Below are 21,537 nucleotides of genomic sequence, written 5' to 3'. Positions count from 1 at the left end.
CTTCTTTCTCTGGAGCACAGTGAGAGAAAGAGTGTATTGATAACCCCCAACAACAGTAGAGGATATGCAACATTGTACAGGGTGATTCAAAAAGAATACCACAACTTTAGGAATTTAAAACTCTGCAACGACAAAAGGCAGAGCTACGCACTATCTGTCGGTGAATTAAGGGAGCTATAAAGTTTCATTTAGTTGTACATTTGTTCGCTTGAGGTGCTGTTGACTAGGCGTCAGTGTCAGTTGATGCTAAGATGGCGACCGCTCAACAGAAAGCTTTTTGTGTTATTGAGTATGGCAGAAGTGAATCGACGACAGTTGTTCAGCGTGCATTTCGAACGAAGTATGGTGTTAAACCTCCTGATAGGTGGTGTATTAAACGTTGGTATAAACAGTTTACAGAGAATGGGTGTTCATGCAAAGGGAAAAGTTCTGGACGGCCGAGAACGAGTGATGAAAATGTAGCACGCATCCAGCAAGCATTTGTTCGCAGCCCAGGAAAAGCGACTCGCAGAGCTAGCAGAGAGCTGCAAATTCCACAATCAACTGTATGGAGAGTCCTACGAAAAAGGTTAGTTGTGAAACCTTATCGTCTGAAATTGGTTCAAGCACTGTCTGCAGCTGATAAGATTAAAAGAATCGATTTCTGTGATTTTATCCTTGCTCAAATGGAAACAGATGAATCTTTCATTTCAAAGATTGTGTTTAGTGATGAAGCAACTTTCCACACTAACGGGAAAGTCAACCGTCACAATGCCTGTATATGGGGCACTGAGAATCCGCGGGAAACAACTCAGTATGAACGTGACTCACCTAAGGTGAACGTTTTCTGTGCCATTTCAGCCAATAAAGTTTTTGGTCCCTTTTTCTTCGAAGGTGCTACTGTAACTGTACTACAGTATCTGGAGATGTTAGAGAATTGGCTGTTCCCTCAGCTCGATGGAGCAGGATGGAGCGCCACCACATTGGCACTTATCTGTGACAGAGCACTTCATCACTGGCCTCCAAGAAGCCCTGATCTTACCCCCTGCGATTTTTTCTTATGGGGGTATGTGAAGGATATGGTGTTTTGGCCACCTCTCCCAGCCACCATTGATGATTTGAAACGAGAAATAACAGCAGCTATCCAAACTGTTACGCCTGATATGCTACAGAGAGTGTGGAATGAGTTGGAGTATCGGGTTGATATTGCTCAAGTGTCTGGAGGGGGCCATATTGAACATCTCTGAACTTGTTTTTGAGTGAAAAAAAACCTTTTTAAATACTCTTTGTAATGATGTATAACAGAAGGTTATATTATGTTTCTTTCATTAAACACACATTTTTAAAGTTGTGGTATTCTTTTTGAATCACCCTGTATTACTGAGGCATGTAATGGCAATATCTGTAGAAACTCTACAATCCGTGCAACACTCTCTTGTTACCCATCTGCAAATGTGTATTGATGCAAACAGAGGGCACTACTAATATATGTTGACGTGACACAGTATCATTGGTCAAGATGTGGGTGTATTTTCTAAGCTGGATCTAATGCACAACAAGACAGTTCCTGTGGGCGACAGGGCACTAGTAAATGTGTTTATCAAAGTGAATTAAAGTGTAGCTCTAGTTGTCATTTTGCTAGAATAAAAATACATGTACAATATGAAAAATGTAACTTTGCATTGGATGTGTCACTTGCTTGGTTTTGTGGATTGTTCATACCTTCCCATTGTGTGAGCCCCTGACACAGGCAGCGTGAGGTGCATGCTTGAGCCTCAGGATGTGCACTATTTGTGCGCTTCATTTATTTCAAGCATCATCTTTGCTTTTCTCAGGATTTAATTGACATATTGTGGTGCAACCAATGCCATTATTTTTGTGATTTTTCATGGGATTGATTGCATATGAAATAACAGGAGGTGTCCATTTAAAAATACACAAGTTTGTGTTGAAAATAGTATTTGTTTACCTTTTAAAATTTCGCATAGTATTTGGTTTCAGAAGCCCCTGCTGGTGAAAACCATTTTTGAATATCTATTGTTGCTCCAGAGATATTTGAGGTGGCAGAGTTAGGTGAGACACCCTGTATATAAGCTGCAGCTGTGAGCTCGTCTCCACTCCACCATCAGCAATGCATGGTGAAACTTTGGCAGTGCCAGCCACTTGTGTTGGCAAAACATCACAAAAATCATCAAACATATGTCAACCTAAGACCCAGAGACAGAAGGGACATTCCGTGTAATGTAGGTCACACTTATAATATTAAAAAGTTTAAAATTTGGTACCTTCTATATATTTTTTGAAAAGTCTGGACTTTTTAGTGTATGGCAACAATGGTTTGTGGCCCATTATTGCTTTCCCTCCATTATTTGTAGCCATTTTTATAATGTCATATGTTTTTCATATGATGAGAGTGTGAATTATTGGCGATTTTGGACCTTCATTTCAACAAACTGACAGGTAAGAATTAGTGTATCATTATTTATATTACCATTACATACCCTAATGTATTGCATAAAGAGTATAAAACGGAAGTAGGTAAATTATAGGTTAGGATAAATAATATAATACAACAGCACGAACTTTCAAATAACATGAGTCACTTTCATATAATTAAGTTTTTATACCAAGAAAGATATTAGAGATAACATTATCTTGATCAGTAATTTACTTCTTAGTGTGAATGTGTAACTAAAATCACTACTAAAAATTTCCCAATTTCCACCAATATTGTAAAAACAGAAAACTAAATGAGTAACGTGAGTCACATAATCTGAGCTACAGTTGTACTATTGTAAGGTTAGAAGAAGAGGATGCCTTCAGCAGCAGCAGGAAGACAGAGTAGGAGGAGGCAAAAGTTAAACAGTGAAGAAAAATATGAAGAATTTAAGAAGAAGCACCTGGAAGAATCTAGAAAAAGCCAGCAGAAGCAGAAACAAAAGGTTCTAGAGCTGAGTCAACATAGGCAATGACTGTTATTGGAAGAAAGAAGAGCTAAAACTAGGGTGAGAGTAAGAAAACATAGGCAACATAAGTTACAAAATCAGCAGCCTAGCAAAGCGGGTTTGTCATCATGTAAGTCACATGGTGCCCTGGATAAAGCCATGGCTCAAGTAGTGCAATTGCTTACATTAGCAAAGTACTGTCAACTATTCCTGAAAATGTGAAGGTAGTTTCAATCTGGTCAGATAGACTTGCCTCAAAAACTTAAAAACAAATATGTTACTGCTGCTGTGCCTCAGTTTCAGTCATTTCATAACATGAAAATCTATTGGAACTTATTTGCTACATCCTATGGTAAAGGAGTCGTAGATGGAATTGGTGCAGTTGCAGAATGGCTAGTGTGGAATGCAGTAAAAAAAACAAAAATTCATAGTAGGTGATCCACCAACTTTCGCTCAGGTAGCTGCAAGTACCACAACTATGCATCTTTTTCATGTGTCTGTAGAAATTCAAAGAATCAATGTGAAATCTAATCCTGCTCAAATTTTCAGCACCATTAGTACCAAACATGAAAAGCATTCACTGCTTTCACTACAAGAAAGAATTACTACAGACATATCTGCTGTTTCCAAAGAATTTCACTGCTGCAAACCAACACACTGAAGAAACTATAGAAAGTGTGAGAATTGGAGACTAGAATATGATAATAAATTCACTGCTGGAGAAGTATGTGCAGCTTTTGGAAATTCTTACCCAACCAGTGCAATGGAGCATGCTGGTCATGATTGGAAATGGCCTGTAAAACTGATTAAATTACAAAAAAATTAATCTACTTGATGTTGTCAATGCAGGAGGATATTTTCAGTTCTGACTTTTAATTGAATTTACAGTTCATTTTCCCAGATGTCATGCTCCTATAATTTTTCATAGTGTTTGAAAAGTGTAATGTTAATGTTAAGTTTATCTTATTTGGTACATAACATCATATTTTCATTTCTGTGCTTGCTGGAAAACTTTTTTTCCAACAAGCAGTAGCAAGTAACAAGAGTCACGTAACACTGAGTCACACGCCTTTTTCAGTGTATTACACTATTTCACAAGGTATAAATATTTTTAGAAATCTGTAACTCTGTCATTTGAAGGCCAACCTAATATGCATTTTCTGTGATAAAAACCAGATCCATACTCTGAATAGTTTGAGGACACTTTTGACCTAAAATTCACATTAGGAATAGGATGTCCCAAATTTGTAACATAAGTCACAACGTAAGTTACATTCTTGTTCTTTAATTTTACTGCTCTTCCCTGCTTAAATAACACTTCAAAAACTTTGCCTGAATAACACAATCTTTAACAATGATTTACAAAAGAAAATATGCATTTATAAAGTGATAAAAAGTCAACATAATAAAACACTGATTTCAAAATGTAACAAGAGTCACCATGGAATCTCCCAGAAGCCAATAGGCAATTTTATAAAACAATCTGCCACTGCAGTGCAGGGGATCCTAAATCCTGCTAGGTTTCCTGATTAATCAGACAAATTACTGCCCTGGCATCCATGTGGAATTAAATATAAACACCACTGATGCACAACTCAATCAGGAATTTATTAGGCATGTGGGCGGGTTCTGCCAGGACTGGAGTTAAAGTGAACATTGATGCTTGGTCATGTTCTGCTGCCCACAGTTATTGGTGAACACTGGTGCATCTGCACACAGTACTGTTTTACTGCCCTGTCACCTTTTTTGTGACAGGCATAATATGTATCGAAAAGATGCAGCCACTGGAGACACTTGTGGCATATCCAACAGTCTGGACAATGGCTTAAGTAAGCATCATTGGGGGTGAATCCAATGCAGAGGGGGACACTCTGTGATCTACATCAAAATGCCTGACTAGGTAGCATTTTCTTACTACGTCCATTGAAATCTGCTTGGAAGCAAGAAACATTTCCTTGCACAGGATGCACATCTTGAGTATCAGCTCAGGAAATATCAGCATGTGGCAGAGAGCTGAACTATGTGCCAGTTATTGGAAAGTGCATTTTGAGCTGCTTCTGACACCTCAAACAAGTTGACAATAATTGTGATTGTGCTTAAGGTGAGGTCTTGTGTTTATGTGACAACTACACCTCCAATTTAAGAAACTGCATATGAGACACTGCAATTTGTACAATAAAATTTCAATTTATGGGTTAGGCCATGCACATCTACTCTCCAGGATGCTTAAGACTGATCACTGACCTGGGTGAAGGTTGCCCCACAGACTGCTCAAGTTTCAGATCTGCTCCACAATGTTTGATCATCTCCTGCATCTGCTCCTGCTGTAGTTGTCTCCACTATATCTGTTCCTTCTGCATTATTTTACACTGCCAAAACTCAGAAATTATTGGTACTTTGTGACGAGATATTTAGCCCAAGAGAGACAGCTTCGTTGTCACTTCTATAATGCACTACTTAGATGGGGGGAGTGCCACAAGGCAGTTTCTCTAATAAATGGCTAGTGGCTGAAGGACCAAGCGGACAATGTTAATCATACACATGTCTGAAAGGACAAACCTAGAGGTAATCAAATGTGAAGCCCAGAATCACCAACTGTGTTTGAACAAAACCTGAATAGCAAACAAAGAGAAAAAAGTGAGAACAAGCATGGCACTGATCGCAAACAGTAATGTCACTGACCAGGAAGATTTGGAAACATCACCACAACTGCCTGAGGAAAGCACATGCCACATCATTGGCTACACAGCTAGACAGTCTTGCTAACAGATGCAGCTGTGAAACTGTGCAACTCTGGATGGACATTGCAGTTGCTTTCATTTCAATATTGGTGCCCAAATCTGCAACGATGCTAAACTGTGTGCCATCCTCTGCACAGTGTATGCAGAGTTGCTTGAATAATGTGCACTTGTTTTTACGATGGCAACATTCTCTCTCACAGGTCTGAATGGGGAGATGACTGGACACCTGAAGCTATCAGTCTTTCAGAACAGTTTTCACCATTTATCACAACTACAGCATTTGGACATCCAAAAAACTTTTCACAGTCTAATGATAAATATTTGTTTACCAGGGAGTACTGTGTACTGGAATAGAATACTTAGACAGTAACATTGCATTTTTGAGGGGGGATGAGGATTGGTGTCAATGTCACTGAAGATTTACATATAACTAATTACTTCCCTGTAATTAATGATCACAAGACAGGCAAAAATAGAATCATGATGTGTTTGGATCTTGTACTCAAATTATGTGTGTTGATCACCACTGTGTGCAGGAAACTTATTTGTTTTACTTTTCACAAACAGTAAATAAAGCATGGTCTCTCTCTCTCTCTCTCTCTCTCTCTCTCTCTCTCTCTCTCTCTCTGTGCCAAATCCATAGTGCCAGCTGAGCACACAACCACTGTGTCTTCAGGTGATATAATGTAGTGGCACAGTGCACCTGTTTTAAAGACTTTCTTATTGATGTGTGCTGGGTAATGTTACAATTTCTGAACCCATTTGAAGCATAGAGAAAAAAAAGTTATTCTAGCTATATAGCTTTTGGTCATTCTATGTCAAGTGGAGCAGCCTGACATGACTGCTGCCTGGCCATTCAAAATTCAATGAAAGTTTTTGAGCAGGTTCAACAAAGTATTGGATACACATGTACAAAGTTTAGATAGGGGTCCCAAGTTTGCACTGCTACGTGCACGCCCAAGTACCAACTTTGGATAACTATTATGAAAGCCCCTATTTCTGCATACTTGTGTCTGATAAGAATATATTACTGATTTGATTGTCAAATAAGTTTGGTGATAGCTGTAATTCTTCAAAGGTGGAAGAAAATTCATTGTGTAACTTAGAGAGCACATCTGTGATCAGCCATAAATTGTAATTTTCAGGATGGATTCAGCCAATAACTGGTAATATGATACACAGCCATGTTGTCTTCTTGAGATCTTTGTACAATAGCCTCTGTCCTTATCTATCCTCCTGCAAATCTGACAGAAAATTTTAAATGTGAATGTATGCTTTCCCAGTGTATACAGCTGGCGAAGAGTTCTTGTGCTTCCAGCCGGGTGGTGGTGTCTTCAAACTGCGACGTTTCGACAAGTGACATACTCGTCATCTTCGGGCGAAGTTCCGAGACTTTGCGGATGCCGGTCCCTTTATACCTGCGGCCTGCCCCCCACCACCTGGCCGCGGGAGGCTGGGTCCAGAGGAGCCGGCGGGCAGGGTGGAGGGGGAAGCGGGTGTGCTGTTCGTGTCTCTGTCAGAGCATTCTGGTCAGGTCTCGTGAGCTGGACGGTTCTTGGTGCATTCCTGGCATATTGTGGCTAATGCTGGATTCCAGGCTGCGCTCAGTTGATAACCTTCATCCCTGTTCACAAGATTCTCATGGACCCGTATTTCTATTGATTCTTTAATGACGCTGTCCCAATAGCTCCCGGCTTGGCACAGCACCCTGGTGTTCTCGAAATCAAAGGTGTGGTTTTCTTTGATGCTATGTTCAGCTATAGCAGATTTCTCTATCTGTCCAAGTCGGACATGCCTGGTGTGTTCCTTGCACCTTTTCGAGATTCAGTGCTGCGTTTGTCCAATGTACTGTACAGCACATTCGCAGGCAATGCTGTATATACCAGGTGTGTTGAGTTTGAGTGGGACTTTAGCTACTGAGAAAATCAAACATAAATACCATCTTCCGACCACCGCCGAAGGTGAAAGAGCTGCTGGGCTCAGTTTTTGATTAGGCCAATGTGCTTGCATTGGCGTTTTTCTCTTGTCCCAGAAATTGTGTGACCTTTAGCAAACCTTCTTTTCTGATCAAACAAAATTTGTTCTGTTTCTTTATGCGTAACATAAAAAAGATGATGCCTGAAATATTTTCATTGAAGAACTTATCAAGAGGCATGAATATTCGGTTATCCAAAGGTCTCTGTGAGCTAACATGAGCTGCCTTTCTAGCTTCTCCTCCAGTTCCATCACAAGGAGATTTTCCACAACTGATTCCAAAGATATTTCAATCATCAGAGCTACCAAATTCCATTTCATGCAGGCATAAATTGATAAAATTTTTGTATTTGGCAGCATATCCATCACTAAAGTAGTGAATGCACTTGATGTCTCCTATTGTTATCCTCAAATATTTAACCAGACTCATTATGAATGCATGAACTGCAGTGGCATCATGATGAAGGCACTAATAATACAGAAACTGATATTCTGTAGTGCCTTACCAGCAAAGTAAATCACAAAGGGTTCCAAATCAGATTTTCCAGGACACTGTTCATGGTGTTGCACCATGCTATCTTTTGATTCCAAACAGTAGACAGTATTCTAGGTTAGTTTCTTGTAGTCCTCATTCTTGATAGGTGTTGAAGCTAACATCAGTTTGGCATTTCAGTGCATCACGCATAAATACACTGAGTGTGTACCAGCAGGATCAACTGCAATACATCACTTTGGCCTGAGTTCACAAAATTTTGGGAACCCCAATTCACTGCGATATGCTTACAGTAGGCTATGAACATTTCTTTCATGTTACAAAGTAGGACACATTTCTGCTTATGACCTTTCTCACTGTCCACTCTTACTGGTATGTAATTGTTTTTGCCTGAGTACAGCTGAGAAAATTCATCATCTTTGAAGAACCTGAGGACTTTATCTTTGAGGCATTTTTGTGTATGCCTAGCAATGTAAGAGATTAAATTTTCCTGAGAAGAGGGGAACTAATGTATGAATTATGGAGGAGACAGGTAGATCCTAAAGGTACTGTCCAGGAGCTATGGAACAAGTATGCAACAATAGTTATTTGCAGGTTGTTCAACAGATTACTGAGCCCAGTGAGTTAAATCTGACTGTTGTCTTAATTCATGACACATTTAAAGAAATATTAGATCTCTTGGAATGTGAGGATAATTGTACTCTCAGTCAAGTACGAAGATTTCAGGCCCATTTGGATCACTGTGTCGACAGAATGAGTGACAATTTTTAGAAACCTATAGTAACACTACTAATACAGACCCATAACAGAAAAATGAGTAATTTTGGTAATGAAGTTAATTCGAGTGTTCATAATAGAGAGGCTGGGCAAACAATCATTGATACTCTGTTCACAAAGTTGCAGAACCAAAGGATTTTTTGAAACAGTGTTGTCATTCATCATTGAATTCAGTGGGTCATATAGCTAAATTTTTGTATTTTATGATAGGTTTCAGAATAGAGCTCAGACCATGGAACTGGGTGATTTAAATGCTTTAAGATCAGCTGAGGTAAATGTGAAGAATAATGTAAATGATGAAGTATAGCACACCAAAGAGGAAAATAATACTTGGAAAGGCCTGCAGGGGCTACTGTATCATCAGTCTGGCTGTGAATATTAATAAACTGTGTACAGCAAGTCAGAAGGAAAGTGGTGACATTGAAACCTCCGTACACCAAGGAGCAAGTAGTAAGCCATATTTTACAGTGGCTAAGCCCTGAGAATAGTCAGAGAGCAGTATTTTGTCAGGTCTGCAAGATGTTGGCTCAATTAGACTAGGTAGTTCTGGAGAGCCAGGCTGTGGAATTTGTGGATATGCACAGGGATAGCCAATCTGTAAGAGCAAGAGATTGGGAGAGTAGAGATTTAGATGGGAGACAGGAGTTGGAGGAAGTACGGGGAGGAAGAGGAGGAGGAGGAGGAGGAGGAGGAGGAGGAGGAAGGTATTAGAGAAGGACATCTGGGGAACACTTCATCAAAAGTAGTTTGTCAGAATTGTGGCAAACCTAGACATGTATGAAGGGAATATGGGGAGAAGAGTAGAGAGCAAGAATTATGACACCTGCAACAAAGACAGGGGCAGATTCAGAGCCAGTTTAAGGCACAAGCGAGACAAGATGCCATTTGGGGCACCAAGCTGAGTGGGGTGTCAGAGGCACCACAGCTATAAGATTTCTATACAGCACATATCACAGTTTGTAGGAACCATTTAGGGTGCCAAGCCAAGAGGGATGCCAGGGACAACCAAGTGCAAGATTTGTATACAATGTGTATCACAATTAGTAGAGAAAACTGACATGGATGAAAGAGTATGAGAGAAGAAGGGGTTGAGGCTGGGAGGTGACACAACAAGTGGATTTTTCCTGTTTATTATGTTTTCCTTCTCCCATAAATAAACAATTATTTCTAATTATTATCTTATTTTCAATATATTTAACTACTGGCGAGTAACACCTGCATGAAAATCTGAAGTTCTTCTTTAGACTGGATTTCAATGGAATTTATTATTCAGATTATTATTTTTGCTGCTCTGATTCCATTGGTGTAATTAGATGTCATCACAACTCTCATAATTAAAACTTATAACTGACTGTAATATACTTTGCTACATGCAAAACTTCATGAGCTAATCAACATAGTTTGGAAAAGTGATCTACACCAATCAAAAGTTAAGCATTCCCACTTTTCAGTAATGGATTTTAAATTACCTAAAGCTAATTATCTTCAACAGTAGCTGAACTTTGAAGTTCATGAGCAGCCCCTTTTTCATTGCATATTTTCATGAGAAGCACTGTTAAATTCTGCACTTTGACCACATACTTCTTTTACCTTAACTTATCTATACAAAATGATATGCAACATTGATTAACTCATTAATTAATAATTTCATGTAATTTGCTATAATTGGCAATCACACTTATACGTATAAAGAATGGGACTCAAATTGCATAAAGACAGTAGTCTGCAGTAATTTTATAGGTTTCTGACTAGTAACATTTTATAAAAGCAAAAATCACCTTAGTTCTAATAGTTCATCAAAAATAGTAAATTCCAACCTAGTCAAATTTTTAAGCATTACGTACTTTTCAAAGTAACAGTCTGTTCTTACACCCATGCATAAGCTGTTGGACATCACCAAAAACTGACAGTTAACAATTTGAGAGCTAACAAGTAACATCTATGTCAGATGTGCTCTCGTTATTGACTCACGTCACAATTATGTATACTCTATATGCAAAAATTAAGTGCACCAGCAAACACCAGTGTTTAATTGAACTCTAATGTTTAATTGGTTTCAAGAAGATTCTGTAACCTAAATTAATTAATAGTGTAATTGAACTGTGTTGTGATCAACAAGTACTGTGGAAGGTAATTCTCATATGAGTGATTTATTGTTAAACTTAATAAATCATGTAATGGACTCACTTAAATTAACTACTGAAGAGTAAATAACCTTCAGTGGGCTAATTAATTGTGAACCATCACAATTTCATGTAAAGGTTAACTTTTTTTGTGTCACAATACAGCAATCAACATTGCCAGTGTAGCTGTGGGTGCTGGCCTGAAGACCTGCACTAATAATGTTCCATAGAGAAAAATCTGATCACTATAGTTAATAACTGAAGTTTGAAAGAAATAAAACGTGTTTGTTAATGTTGTGTGGTTTGTGAGGAACTTTCTGAAGCTATGGGAATTCCCCCAACATCAATATTCTATATTCTGACAAATGATTTCAAGTAGAGAAGAATTTCTGCAGGATGAGTTCCATACTGGTTGACTGCTGAAGAGAAGCAGAAATGCCTGGACATTGCAATCTTGCTCAAACAACGATTTGACCATGAAGGTCAAGGATTCTTGTGTAGAACTGTCACTATAGATGAAACACGAGTTAGAGACTTTAACCGGTGTTGAAATCACAGTCCAATGAGTGGAGGGCTTAATTCTCCATGTCCAAAAAAATTTCAACACGCTCAAGCAAATGATGATTTTTGGTTACTATCACCAAGAAATCATCATAACAAATAGAGTCCCATGTGGAACAAGTCTGACAGCAGTGTGTTATTGTAACTTCATACAAAATGTGCACAGAAAAATGCACAAAACCCAACCTCAGTTGCTCAAGTCTGAGCCACTCATTCTCCATAACAATGCTTACCCACATATCGGCAATGTTGTAGACTAAAAACCATTTGAATATGGATTGGAAGTGTTGGCACATCTTCCCCAAAACCTGAATACAAGTCCACCAGACTTCAATGTTCCTACAGTTGGAAAAACGTATGCACCGACATAATTATCTTTCGCTGGAAGAACTTTCTACCACCATTACCTGAGCTATTCAACAGGTGAACAGAAGTGACATTATGGATGAAATAATAAAGCTTCTGAGATGTTGAGATTCAGTCATAGAGAAGCAGGGAGATCATTTTGAAGGACTGTGAAGAGATAATTAAAAAATAAATAAACAGAAAATAAAAAATAAACCTGTAAGTAAACAAGAAATTAGTGTGCATTGTCTATGAAACATCTCTCGTAATATTGTCAGATCTTTCTGATTCTCTTTGCAATGCTGAAAGTGCTGTCTTACATCCACATGAAATTAAATATATCTAAAGAGAAAATGGCAGAAAGAAGCAAGATACTTCTTGGTACATATGGGTTTATATTTTAATTTGTTTCTAAGAAAAATGTTTTACAACTACATCTTGTACATATATCTATTAGACTATTGGGTGGGTAAATTTGAAAAATGAGAAACTGCAGGTCAGTGGCTTAATCCACTCTCTTTTATTGGGTAAATGACCAGCTGTGGAACACTTAAAGTTACCTTTTACTCTTTTCACACGGAACCTTTGGTTTCATGATGATTTTGGGATGAGGATGACCTCAGATGATTAAGTGATTCTATTTTTTACACAAGATAATGGAACTTTTAAGTGTTCTGAAAACACTGTGTACGTAATAAAGGATTGTGGATGATGCAACTGTCCAGTGGTTTCTTCACTTTTTAAAATGGACTTCTACAGTTGCGGCTGCCCCATAAGAAGAGCTCTTTGTGAGTAGGTAAACATATTTCACATGGACAGTTGTCTTATGTATTTCACTGGGTAGTGTGTCTGAATTATGTAGACAACATACTGTACATTGGTTGTCAATTGATTGTTGTCCCATGGCACTACAGTCATCCCAGTGGCGAAAAAAAACTACAGCACCCATCACCCCAAATCCCAAAACTAACAATTCTACAGCAAGTCAGGCACCTTTCACTTACAGTGAAAATAATACTTTAGTAGGAATAAGTCAAACAAGAAAATTCATTTACAAACATTTAGCCTTACACAACTGTATATAGACAAACTGCTAGTTCATATATGAGATTCTCTACGTCTGCTGTGGAGAAGAAAAAATAAAAGTTTTACAATAACCTGACTTTACTGTCTGTTCGTGGTTTTTGTGATAATAAGTGAAGAAAATGAAATATTTAATAATAAGATTAAAAAAATATACTCCTACATGTACTCACATTTACTGAGCAATCTGTACCAAACTAACTGTTATTATAATCTAAATAACTTATTTTACAAGAGCACAAAACTTGCTCATCTCGCTCAGTGCAGGGTTACTAAGCTATGCCACAGTACTTGGCTTTGTTGTCCTTGGAATGACATCTGTTACCATTACTTGACACCTGATTACTGTAAACATTTCCACAGCTGCACCTATTTTAAGGTCAGCTGCACCTGTTACTTATACAATAGCTAAAATATCAAATTTAATGGCACTTCAAAACTTTACTATCGTTTCATTGTCAGTGTTACCAACAAATGTACGGTACTGCACACCATTAACTAAAATATGCATGATCAAATGACAAAAGCATTTACAAAGGTGCTCTGATAACGTTTGATAATGGGAGGGCAAGGCTCGTCAAATTATATTTGCATTGCAAAAGGCTTAAGTTTCCCCGATATGTTGAAGCATTTGATACAGTATCGACATTGCTCGAGCGATTTTTTGACGCTGACTCACGTGACACTAGTGCAAGAGATATGCAATAACTTATGACTGGCCACTGCAACAGCCTATTGCTTGGATTAAAATTTGATGATTTTGTGAAACACAGGAGGAAATAGCATTAAATTCTGTCATCATAAAAACTTGTATTGTATTTGAACAGGTTTGCAATAAACATTGTCAAACATGTTTGGTCAAGGTATACAAACATTAATGCTGATTTTTAAGTAAAGGTTACATTCAAGAACAGAAATGTTGTCCTTCAAAAAACATTAATTGATTATGAAACCAGACCAGTATTTGATTTGGTGTACGGGAGACTATAATGATTTACTAAGTAGGTTACAAATTAGATATTTGGTCACTGTTTGTGTATTAGAATACAGGATAAAAGTGTTACCAGCTTTTAATCACCTTTAGAAGATGATTGTGACATCCAGTTGAAACAAGAACAAAAATTAATCCAAAATGAAATATCTAACAAAGGAATTCAATCATATTAAACTGACTGTAATTGTTATCGCTAGAATAAATTACAGTGGCACAACCCGTCGTGGGGATAGTAACAACAGATGTCACTATAGATCGTGGGATGAGCAGAAGTTTTGGAATGGGGCGGAATTGTAATTGCAACCTTTCTTTCATATAACAGTTGGTGTTCTTACACGACCTGCTCTCTAGAAGATATTGCAGTCTTTTTTCACAGTTGCTCAAGCTGAGCAAGGATTGGAAGGGGAACAGTGACACCAGCTCAGCTGTGAGCTTTGATGATTGTCGTGAGGTGACTGATGAGGGAGCAGCAAATTTCCTCATGTTGCCAACCATGAGAATTATACAACCTGCTTTGGCTTTTTATGAACATCTACCACATTTAAACTGCAGTTTGCCTGAATCTACTTGTAGTCTGAATTAAACTGACTTTAAAATTGGACAAATACTCAACAACAGTATCCATTTATGCAGAGGATGGTAAAAGTCTAGACAGGGGCCACAGGTGTACTTACGCACTTCTTGCTACAATGCTGTTGATGCTCACCATGACATATGACGGGAATGAAAGGGAGTGTGTCAGCTGGTTCTACACAGCCAATGAGAGAGCAGCAGGCTGTTGATATGTTTGGATGGAAGACACATTGTAATATTCTCATGTCAGTATAGAAATGAAATCTGATATGTATTCAGAAAAAAAAACAGCTGTACTCTCAGGTCCCACTGTAATGACAACCACAGAAATAGCAACATATTTGGAAGAAGCAGCCAAATATTTGTGAGAACGAAAATATAAATTTCACAGCTGTGCTATTAGGCTCATGATGATGGTGATGATGATGATTATGATACCATGGACTACAGGGTCAGTAAGAAAAAAAGAGTAGAAAACAAAACAGCCCGAAAATTAACCTAAACCAGTCTTTTTTGTTTATTTTATTTCTTGTAGTATTTTCAAAATACAGGCCATACATGGCACAAGTTTAGAATGGGTATATGTTAACTTTTTGGCAGATACTTTACATCAGTAAAACAGATTGTAATTTTGATTAGTCAGAAGAAGTAAAAAATAAATTTTCTCAACAAGCCTCTCAAAAAGGGGGTGGGGGGTCACCTTGTATTCAAGATCATCTTATACTTCAGTAAATAGGTAAACATTGTGAGGTAAAGAACAAACCTCTTATACTCACTGCTACTAGTTAACATAACCGCCTAAAAAAGTTTCATAATTCGTTGTTCAGAACACTTCACTCACCTCTCTTTTTCCGCCTTGAATTTATTGGAATGCAATTTACTTGTGTAACTTCACGTTTAGGCAGCCATGGTCTGTCCCACACCTGTACATCACACACTTGCTGGTTCTGAAATAACACCACAACATCACATGAAAATCTGTGGATTTAGTTTTAACACACGTATACACAAAGAGTCAAGTTGTATGAAATTGAGAAGTCTCCTGAGAAAATTTAACACCTACAAGGAGACAGAATGTCTGGCAAATGATTACTTTCAGGAGGTGAAACTGAAAGTACTGCTGATGGACACAATTAAAAGTAGAAAAAAACTACATGAAATTTTTGGAATTGTCAGTTAGTTCCATGACCAACAAAGATGTTAACAATTTTGAGATACTACGAAGACAGAAGTCACTAATTTTCAAAATAATTATGACAATTTGTGCTATTATGCAACCCAAAACACAACAACAAATCTTCAAATGATGCCTTTTGTGTAAAGGCAGCATTATTGTTAACACTATTAAAAAGCTCTATTCGAATATATATTGAAGTGTGGACATGGTTGTCACTACTTACAGTCATAAACATACAGTGAACTGGTTCTATTGCCGCATCCAAGCACTATGATCTAGGGAGAGGCTTTGTGATGGGAAATGTTGAGGGTCATTTTTGTTGGTGACTCACATTTGTTCTTCCATACCTTAAAAGATAGTACAAACAACGTTTATCATTAAAGTCCATACATACAGATTCATTGCACTGGCATTATGGTTCAATCACCTATCCTGGAGGGTATACACTCTGGTGATGAGCCGTGGCACGACCATGTAGACCATGCAAGACAAAGGCTGGGTCTCCAAAAGTTCAGTTTTTGGCATGATCTGTGGATCGTCATGACTTTCATGGGTGGGAGAAAAAGCTCTACAAAATGAATGGATGCACGTTGTGAAATGAGCAAATGTGCAAGATTTCACAGACATGTTTGTGGGGAATCACGTTAACTTGACCCTCGTGGTTTATGGCAAGAAAGATCAGAGATGGTGAGAAAGGTTGGAGACATGAGTTGCATCAGTTTGATCAGCTCACAATGCCTGCCTGCTTTGTCCCACGTGGGCCTGTGCATGATGCACCATTGCCAAAATTTGGTGTAACAGGAAAGCTGCATGCTTGGGCTGTGCGAATACCTGGCACCATTTGGTTGTGTCAGCTGTGCTGCAGCTCTGCTCTTCTCCCAGAGGTCAGAGCTCTATAGCCACGAAAAAATATGGCAATCAATCTGTGGCACTCATTTGTTTAAGTTCGCACACTGCATGATGACAGTGTGGGCGTGGCTGTGGTCGGTTGCTCAGCAGTTAAAGGGTCGTGGCCATAATGTCAGCACCCCAGACTGGTGTTGCTGGGCGTGTCCTCGCATGGTCAGCTAGTGATAGTGCCGGCAGCATGCACTGGCTAGGAACCTTCCGCAGCAAAGTGTAGTGTACGCACATGGCTGCAAGTCAGCTGGGAAGATGTCTTAATAATTATCCAGAGCGTTTACTAGTGCTACAGTTAATGCACTACAGTAGAACAAATTTCACTTTTTAAATTGTTCAGAGTGACACCAAGAATGACAAGTCCAAGTGTTCACACTTGCATGTTCCGCAAGTTCATCAACTGACTCAGTTGCAGGAGCACAGTGCATTTCTTGATCCAGCCTCAACGTCAAGACAATGGAGGCCCAGAGAGTATACATGAGTATGGTGTCTTCACGACTTGAATGCAGGTCCTAGAGCTGCTAAGGACAAGTCCGGTGGCAGTGTGGGTGATGTGCAGAGCTCAATGACAATGCAAATACAGTAGCTGGCACAAATGCCACTCTGCCTTCAGCATCCAATGCAGTGGAAGCACAGGGGTGCAAACAAAGGTCCAGGAGCTGTGACAGACAGAGGAGGCATTGTCTGGAGCTCAACTGGAGCTACCAGCTGAAAGTGTGTTCAGCTGGAGACGAGGTCTCTACAGCACAAACATTTGAATCAGAGGCGGTGGCTGGTGCATGTGATATAGTCCGCTGGTGGCTGTGGTGGGGGTGACCAGTGCTCCTATGTTGGGTGGTCCAGGCGGCAGCACTGGCTACCTGGGTGGTGTATTGGGAGGTGTATGTGGTGCCGCAATGACAGCAGGCTGCTGCTGTGCATCACCAGTGGCTACAGGTGCGGGATCTGTCTGACTGCTGGTGGAAATAGTGTTGTCTGCTGTCAGATCTTCCTCCAGGTCTAAAAAGTGTGTGGCTGCTGGAGCAGGCAAGTTGAAAGCTGGATTGATGTGGTTGGTTGAGACTGTAGACTGCTTCATGTTGCACTCAATGTCCAGCATTTTTTCCGTTGGTCGATCACATGGTGTGGTCCAGAGCAGGGCAGCTATAGGGGTGACTGTACTGCGTCGGTACGCAACATAACCCGCATGCAGTGCTGCAGGTTGGTGTGCACAAATACCTTCCCTGTGCCGTGCTGCATCGGCTTGTGCTCTCGGAGGCCAGCCATTTGAGTGCACAGGCATTTTGCCAGAGTGGGTGCCATGGCATCATGTGGAGGTGATACCTCTACAAAATCACCCAGGCTTGTCAGAAGCTGTCCATAAACGAGATCGGCAGGTGCCACATCAATCTCCTCCTTTGGCATTATTTGCAGGCCAAGCAGCACCAGTGGGAGTGCCTCAGTCCATGAGGTGTCATGGAAAGTTAGGGCAGCTTCCAGAGTCCTGTGGAGCCGTTCATCTGTGCCATTTGATGCCAGATGGTAGTGTGTTGTCCTGTGTAATAGGATGACACACTGTCTGGCGACATGCATGAACAATGTACAGTGAAATTGGCAGCTGTGGTCAGTTGTCACATTACTGGGACATCCAAAGCATGCCACCCAGGTGTCAATGAATGTGGTGGCAACGGTCTTGGCAGTGACGTCCATGATGGGTGTTGCCGCAGCCAGTGAGTGAAGCAGTCCACTATACTTATAAGCTACCACTTGCCTTAAGAGAGGGAGAGAGCAGGCCAATGAGGTCCACATGGATGTGCACAAATTGACTTGTTGCATTGGGGAAGGTGCCCATGGGTGCGTGGGTGTGCCTCACAGCTTTGGCAAGCTGACATGGCATACGAGAGCATGCCCATTCGCAATAGTCCTTCCAAAGCCTGCGCCAGACGAAATGCACAGCAATGAGGATCAAAATGCTCTTGGTGCCAGGGTATTACAGCATGTGCACACAGTTGAGGGCACTGCACCGGAATTTCTCTGGGAGGAACAGTCAGTGCGCACCGGTTGAGATGTCACACCAAATTTTCCATGTAGAGCTGCAGACAGGCACCAGCCCCTGTTGCAAGCTGCTGGAGGTGGCGTGACAGAAACTGTGCAGTTCTTCATCGTTCTCCTGTACTTTGCCAACATCCTCAAAGTTTTCACAAGGATGATATAATGGCACACGCTCAGGTCAAACAATCAGCAACTATGTTGTCTATCCCCAAAATATGATGGATGTCGGTAGTAAATTGCAACCTGTACTCTAATTGCTGGAGATGAGGCAGTGAGCAAAGTGACTGTTGTGAAACGCTTGAGTAATCAGTTTGTGGGCAGTGAAAATGATGAATTGTCGGGCTACTACTGATGGGTGAAAGTATTTTACTGCCGCATATACCGGAAGCAACTCTCAGCCATAAGCGCTCCAAGCACATTGCGATTCAGATAGCTTCTTAGAGAAAAATCTGAGCATGTGCCAGGTCCCATCAAGGTGCTGTTGTAATGCCGTGCTGACGTTGGTCTGGCTGGCATCCACCACTAAGACCGCACAGTGTCCGGGTGCGCCAGCTGTGTTCCTTCTGTGAGATTCTGTCCTGAGCCTGTGGAGCTCTGCTCCACTGTGTCTGTCCAGTTAACAGGGTTCTTCCATTTTGAGTTGGGACTGTGGAGTGCCTTAGTCATGGGCTTTTGCATGGCTGCAGCATTGGACAGAGCAAGTTCAACATGCTGTGGTAATGGTGCAATTTCTTGTGCACCTGAGGGTGCAGCATGTTTAGAATGACTTGCACTTTCTGCGACAGTGGTGTCAATCTGGAAGGGGTAATTAAGTGCCCATGGAACTTGTTTTCCATCACACTAAATGCACACTTCACGCAGGTGCTGAAAGACGGTGGTTAGGTGGTGGCAGTCGAGCTTGGGCAACTTGGACTGCAGTAGGACGTCGTTGAGGTACACAAAACAAAATGGCAAGCCTCACAATATGCCATCCAGGGACTGCTGCCAGATCTGGGCGGCATTCCAAAGACCAAACGTCACAGACAGGCTTTCAAAAAACCCAAAGGGTGTTACAATAGCTGTTTTCTCAATGACTTCGGGTGCCACTGGAATTAGGGTGTATGCCTTTGTGCAATTGATCTTACTAAATAATTCACAGCCTGCCAGTGCGTGGCTGAAGTCTTGAAGGTGTGGGGTCAGATCTGTCTGGCACTATTTGTGAATTAAGGGCATGATACTCCACACATGGGCACCATGAATTGTCTTTTTTTGGGACTAAATGTAGCACCAATGACCATGGGCTGCTTTACAGTCAAACGACACCTTCCCACAGCATGACCTCAAAATCTACCTTTGCTACTGCAAGTCTGTTGGGCGTGAGTTGACGTGGGTGGCTTGATATGGGAGGGCAGAATGTGGTTGTTATGTTGTGCAACATCAAATGTTTAATGTCCTTTGGTGCACGAGTTGGGCAAGTGAGGTCAGGGAATGTTTCGAGGATGTCAGCATAAGGTCTAGGGCACTTCACTGGTTTTATACTGTAGAATGTGGCCTGTCAGTACTGTCCCACTATCTTTAAATTTGTTGTTGTGTCAATGAGCTGGCTGGTTGTTACGTTGCCTAGCAGCCTGTAGTGGCCAAGAAAGTCTGCACCCAGGATCAGCTCATTGACATCCACCACAGAAAATATCCATGAGTATGTGCATTGTAGTCCTAGGTCTAAATTGCTGTTGTGTATGCCGCAAGTTTTAATGGCCAAATTGTTCACTGCCTGTGAGGGAAAGTGCCTCAGCCTGCCTGTGGTCTCCTAATATAGAACGGGGGAATATTGCAAGGTCTGAACTCGTGTTAACAAGATATGTCACGCTGCCCACTCATTATGCTATGAAAAGACATCTTGATCCTGAATTGCAGCCAGGTGTGTGTCGTCCCAGTTGCTGTTGGCATATGGGAGCATGCAGGGAGGATGAAACTTTGTTGCTTCATTGACGAAGCATGCATGGTACCAGCAGAAGTTGCTAGCCGGCTGCTTTGCTATCCATGGAGTACTGTTGGAATGGCTGGTGCTGGACTGCCAGTTGCATGAGCCAGTTCATCAGTGGATGGGTCAGCTGCCACTGTGCTGCCTGCTGCCCTCTGCCCTTGAATGCACAACTAGTCGACTTGAGTGACAAGAGCTGCCACCTTTGCAGCCAAGTTATGCACTAACTGGGGCAGGTCAGTGTCTGAGGTAGTGGCTGCAGCAGGTCACGCTGCCATGGAGGTGAGGGAAAAGTGTCATAAGCTGCTGTGGCTGTGGCGTTAGGTGCCATCGCCAGTGCATTGTGCACCCAGTCAGCCAAGTTTGCAGCAGCATCCAACAGCATCTCTGTCTGTTCTGTTATCACTGCCTGCACCTGAGCTGGTAGGCTGCACACCCAGATAATGCATAACAACAAGCCCGGCACCAAGTCAGACTGTGTGGTACTCTGCAAGTGGTGCAGGAACTGTGAGTGCCACAGGTCATTGCATTCCTCTCGTCGCAGTAGTTGGTGCTCCCCTTGTTCCTCGGATGATGAGATCTACTGAGTCAGCTCTTCCTTGAGGCATTTATATGATGACTGTGTCATTGAGGTGGTGATTATATCCTGCACATTGGCTGCATATATTTGGTCAAGCTGGCTCACTATATGCCCACATTTTGCAAGTTGGCAGGTTATGTGGTTGCTCATGTAGACTGCCTCCACTTGGCTGAACCACATTACGGGGTCATGGGGCCAAAAGGTAGGTAGCCTGACCAACACCTGTCCAGTGCTTGTGGCCACTCCAGCAATTGTAGGAGGTGTTGGTATCGCGGGACTTAGTACGTCAAAATTTTGCTGA

At 40.9% G+C, this 21,537-nt stretch overlaps 1 protein-coding gene across 7 annotated transcripts in view; it reads right to left on the bottom strand.

Moving 5' to 3' along the window:
* Positions 1 to 21,537, bottom strand: part of LOC126482327 (uncharacterized) — a 463,601-nt gene that overhangs the window by 4,633 nt on the left and 437,431 nt on the right. For 4 of the 7 annotated variants that reach the window (XM_050106386.1, XM_050106384.1, XM_050106381.1 and 1 more), the window contains one exon: positions 15,430 to 15,535. The exons of 2 other annotated variants lie outside the window; for them this stretch is intronic. In XM_050106386.1, the coding sequence (XP_049962343.1) occupies positions 15,430 to 15,535 (106 nt within the window). The remainder of the gene's footprint in view (positions 1 to 15,429; positions 15,536 to 21,537) is intronic. One more of the 7 variants, XM_050106385.1, reaches the window with a different exon arrangement.

This window comes from Schistocerca serialis, chromosome 5 (assembly GCF_023864345.2).
Source record: "Schistocerca serialis cubense isolate TAMUIC-IGC-003099 chromosome 5, iqSchSeri2.2, whole genome shotgun sequence".
NCBI classification, from domain to species: Eukaryota; Metazoa; Arthropoda; class Insecta; order Orthoptera; family Acrididae; genus Schistocerca; species Schistocerca serialis.
Note: the sequence above shows the minus strand (reverse complement) of the source record. Positions and strands in the feature narration are given on the sequence as shown.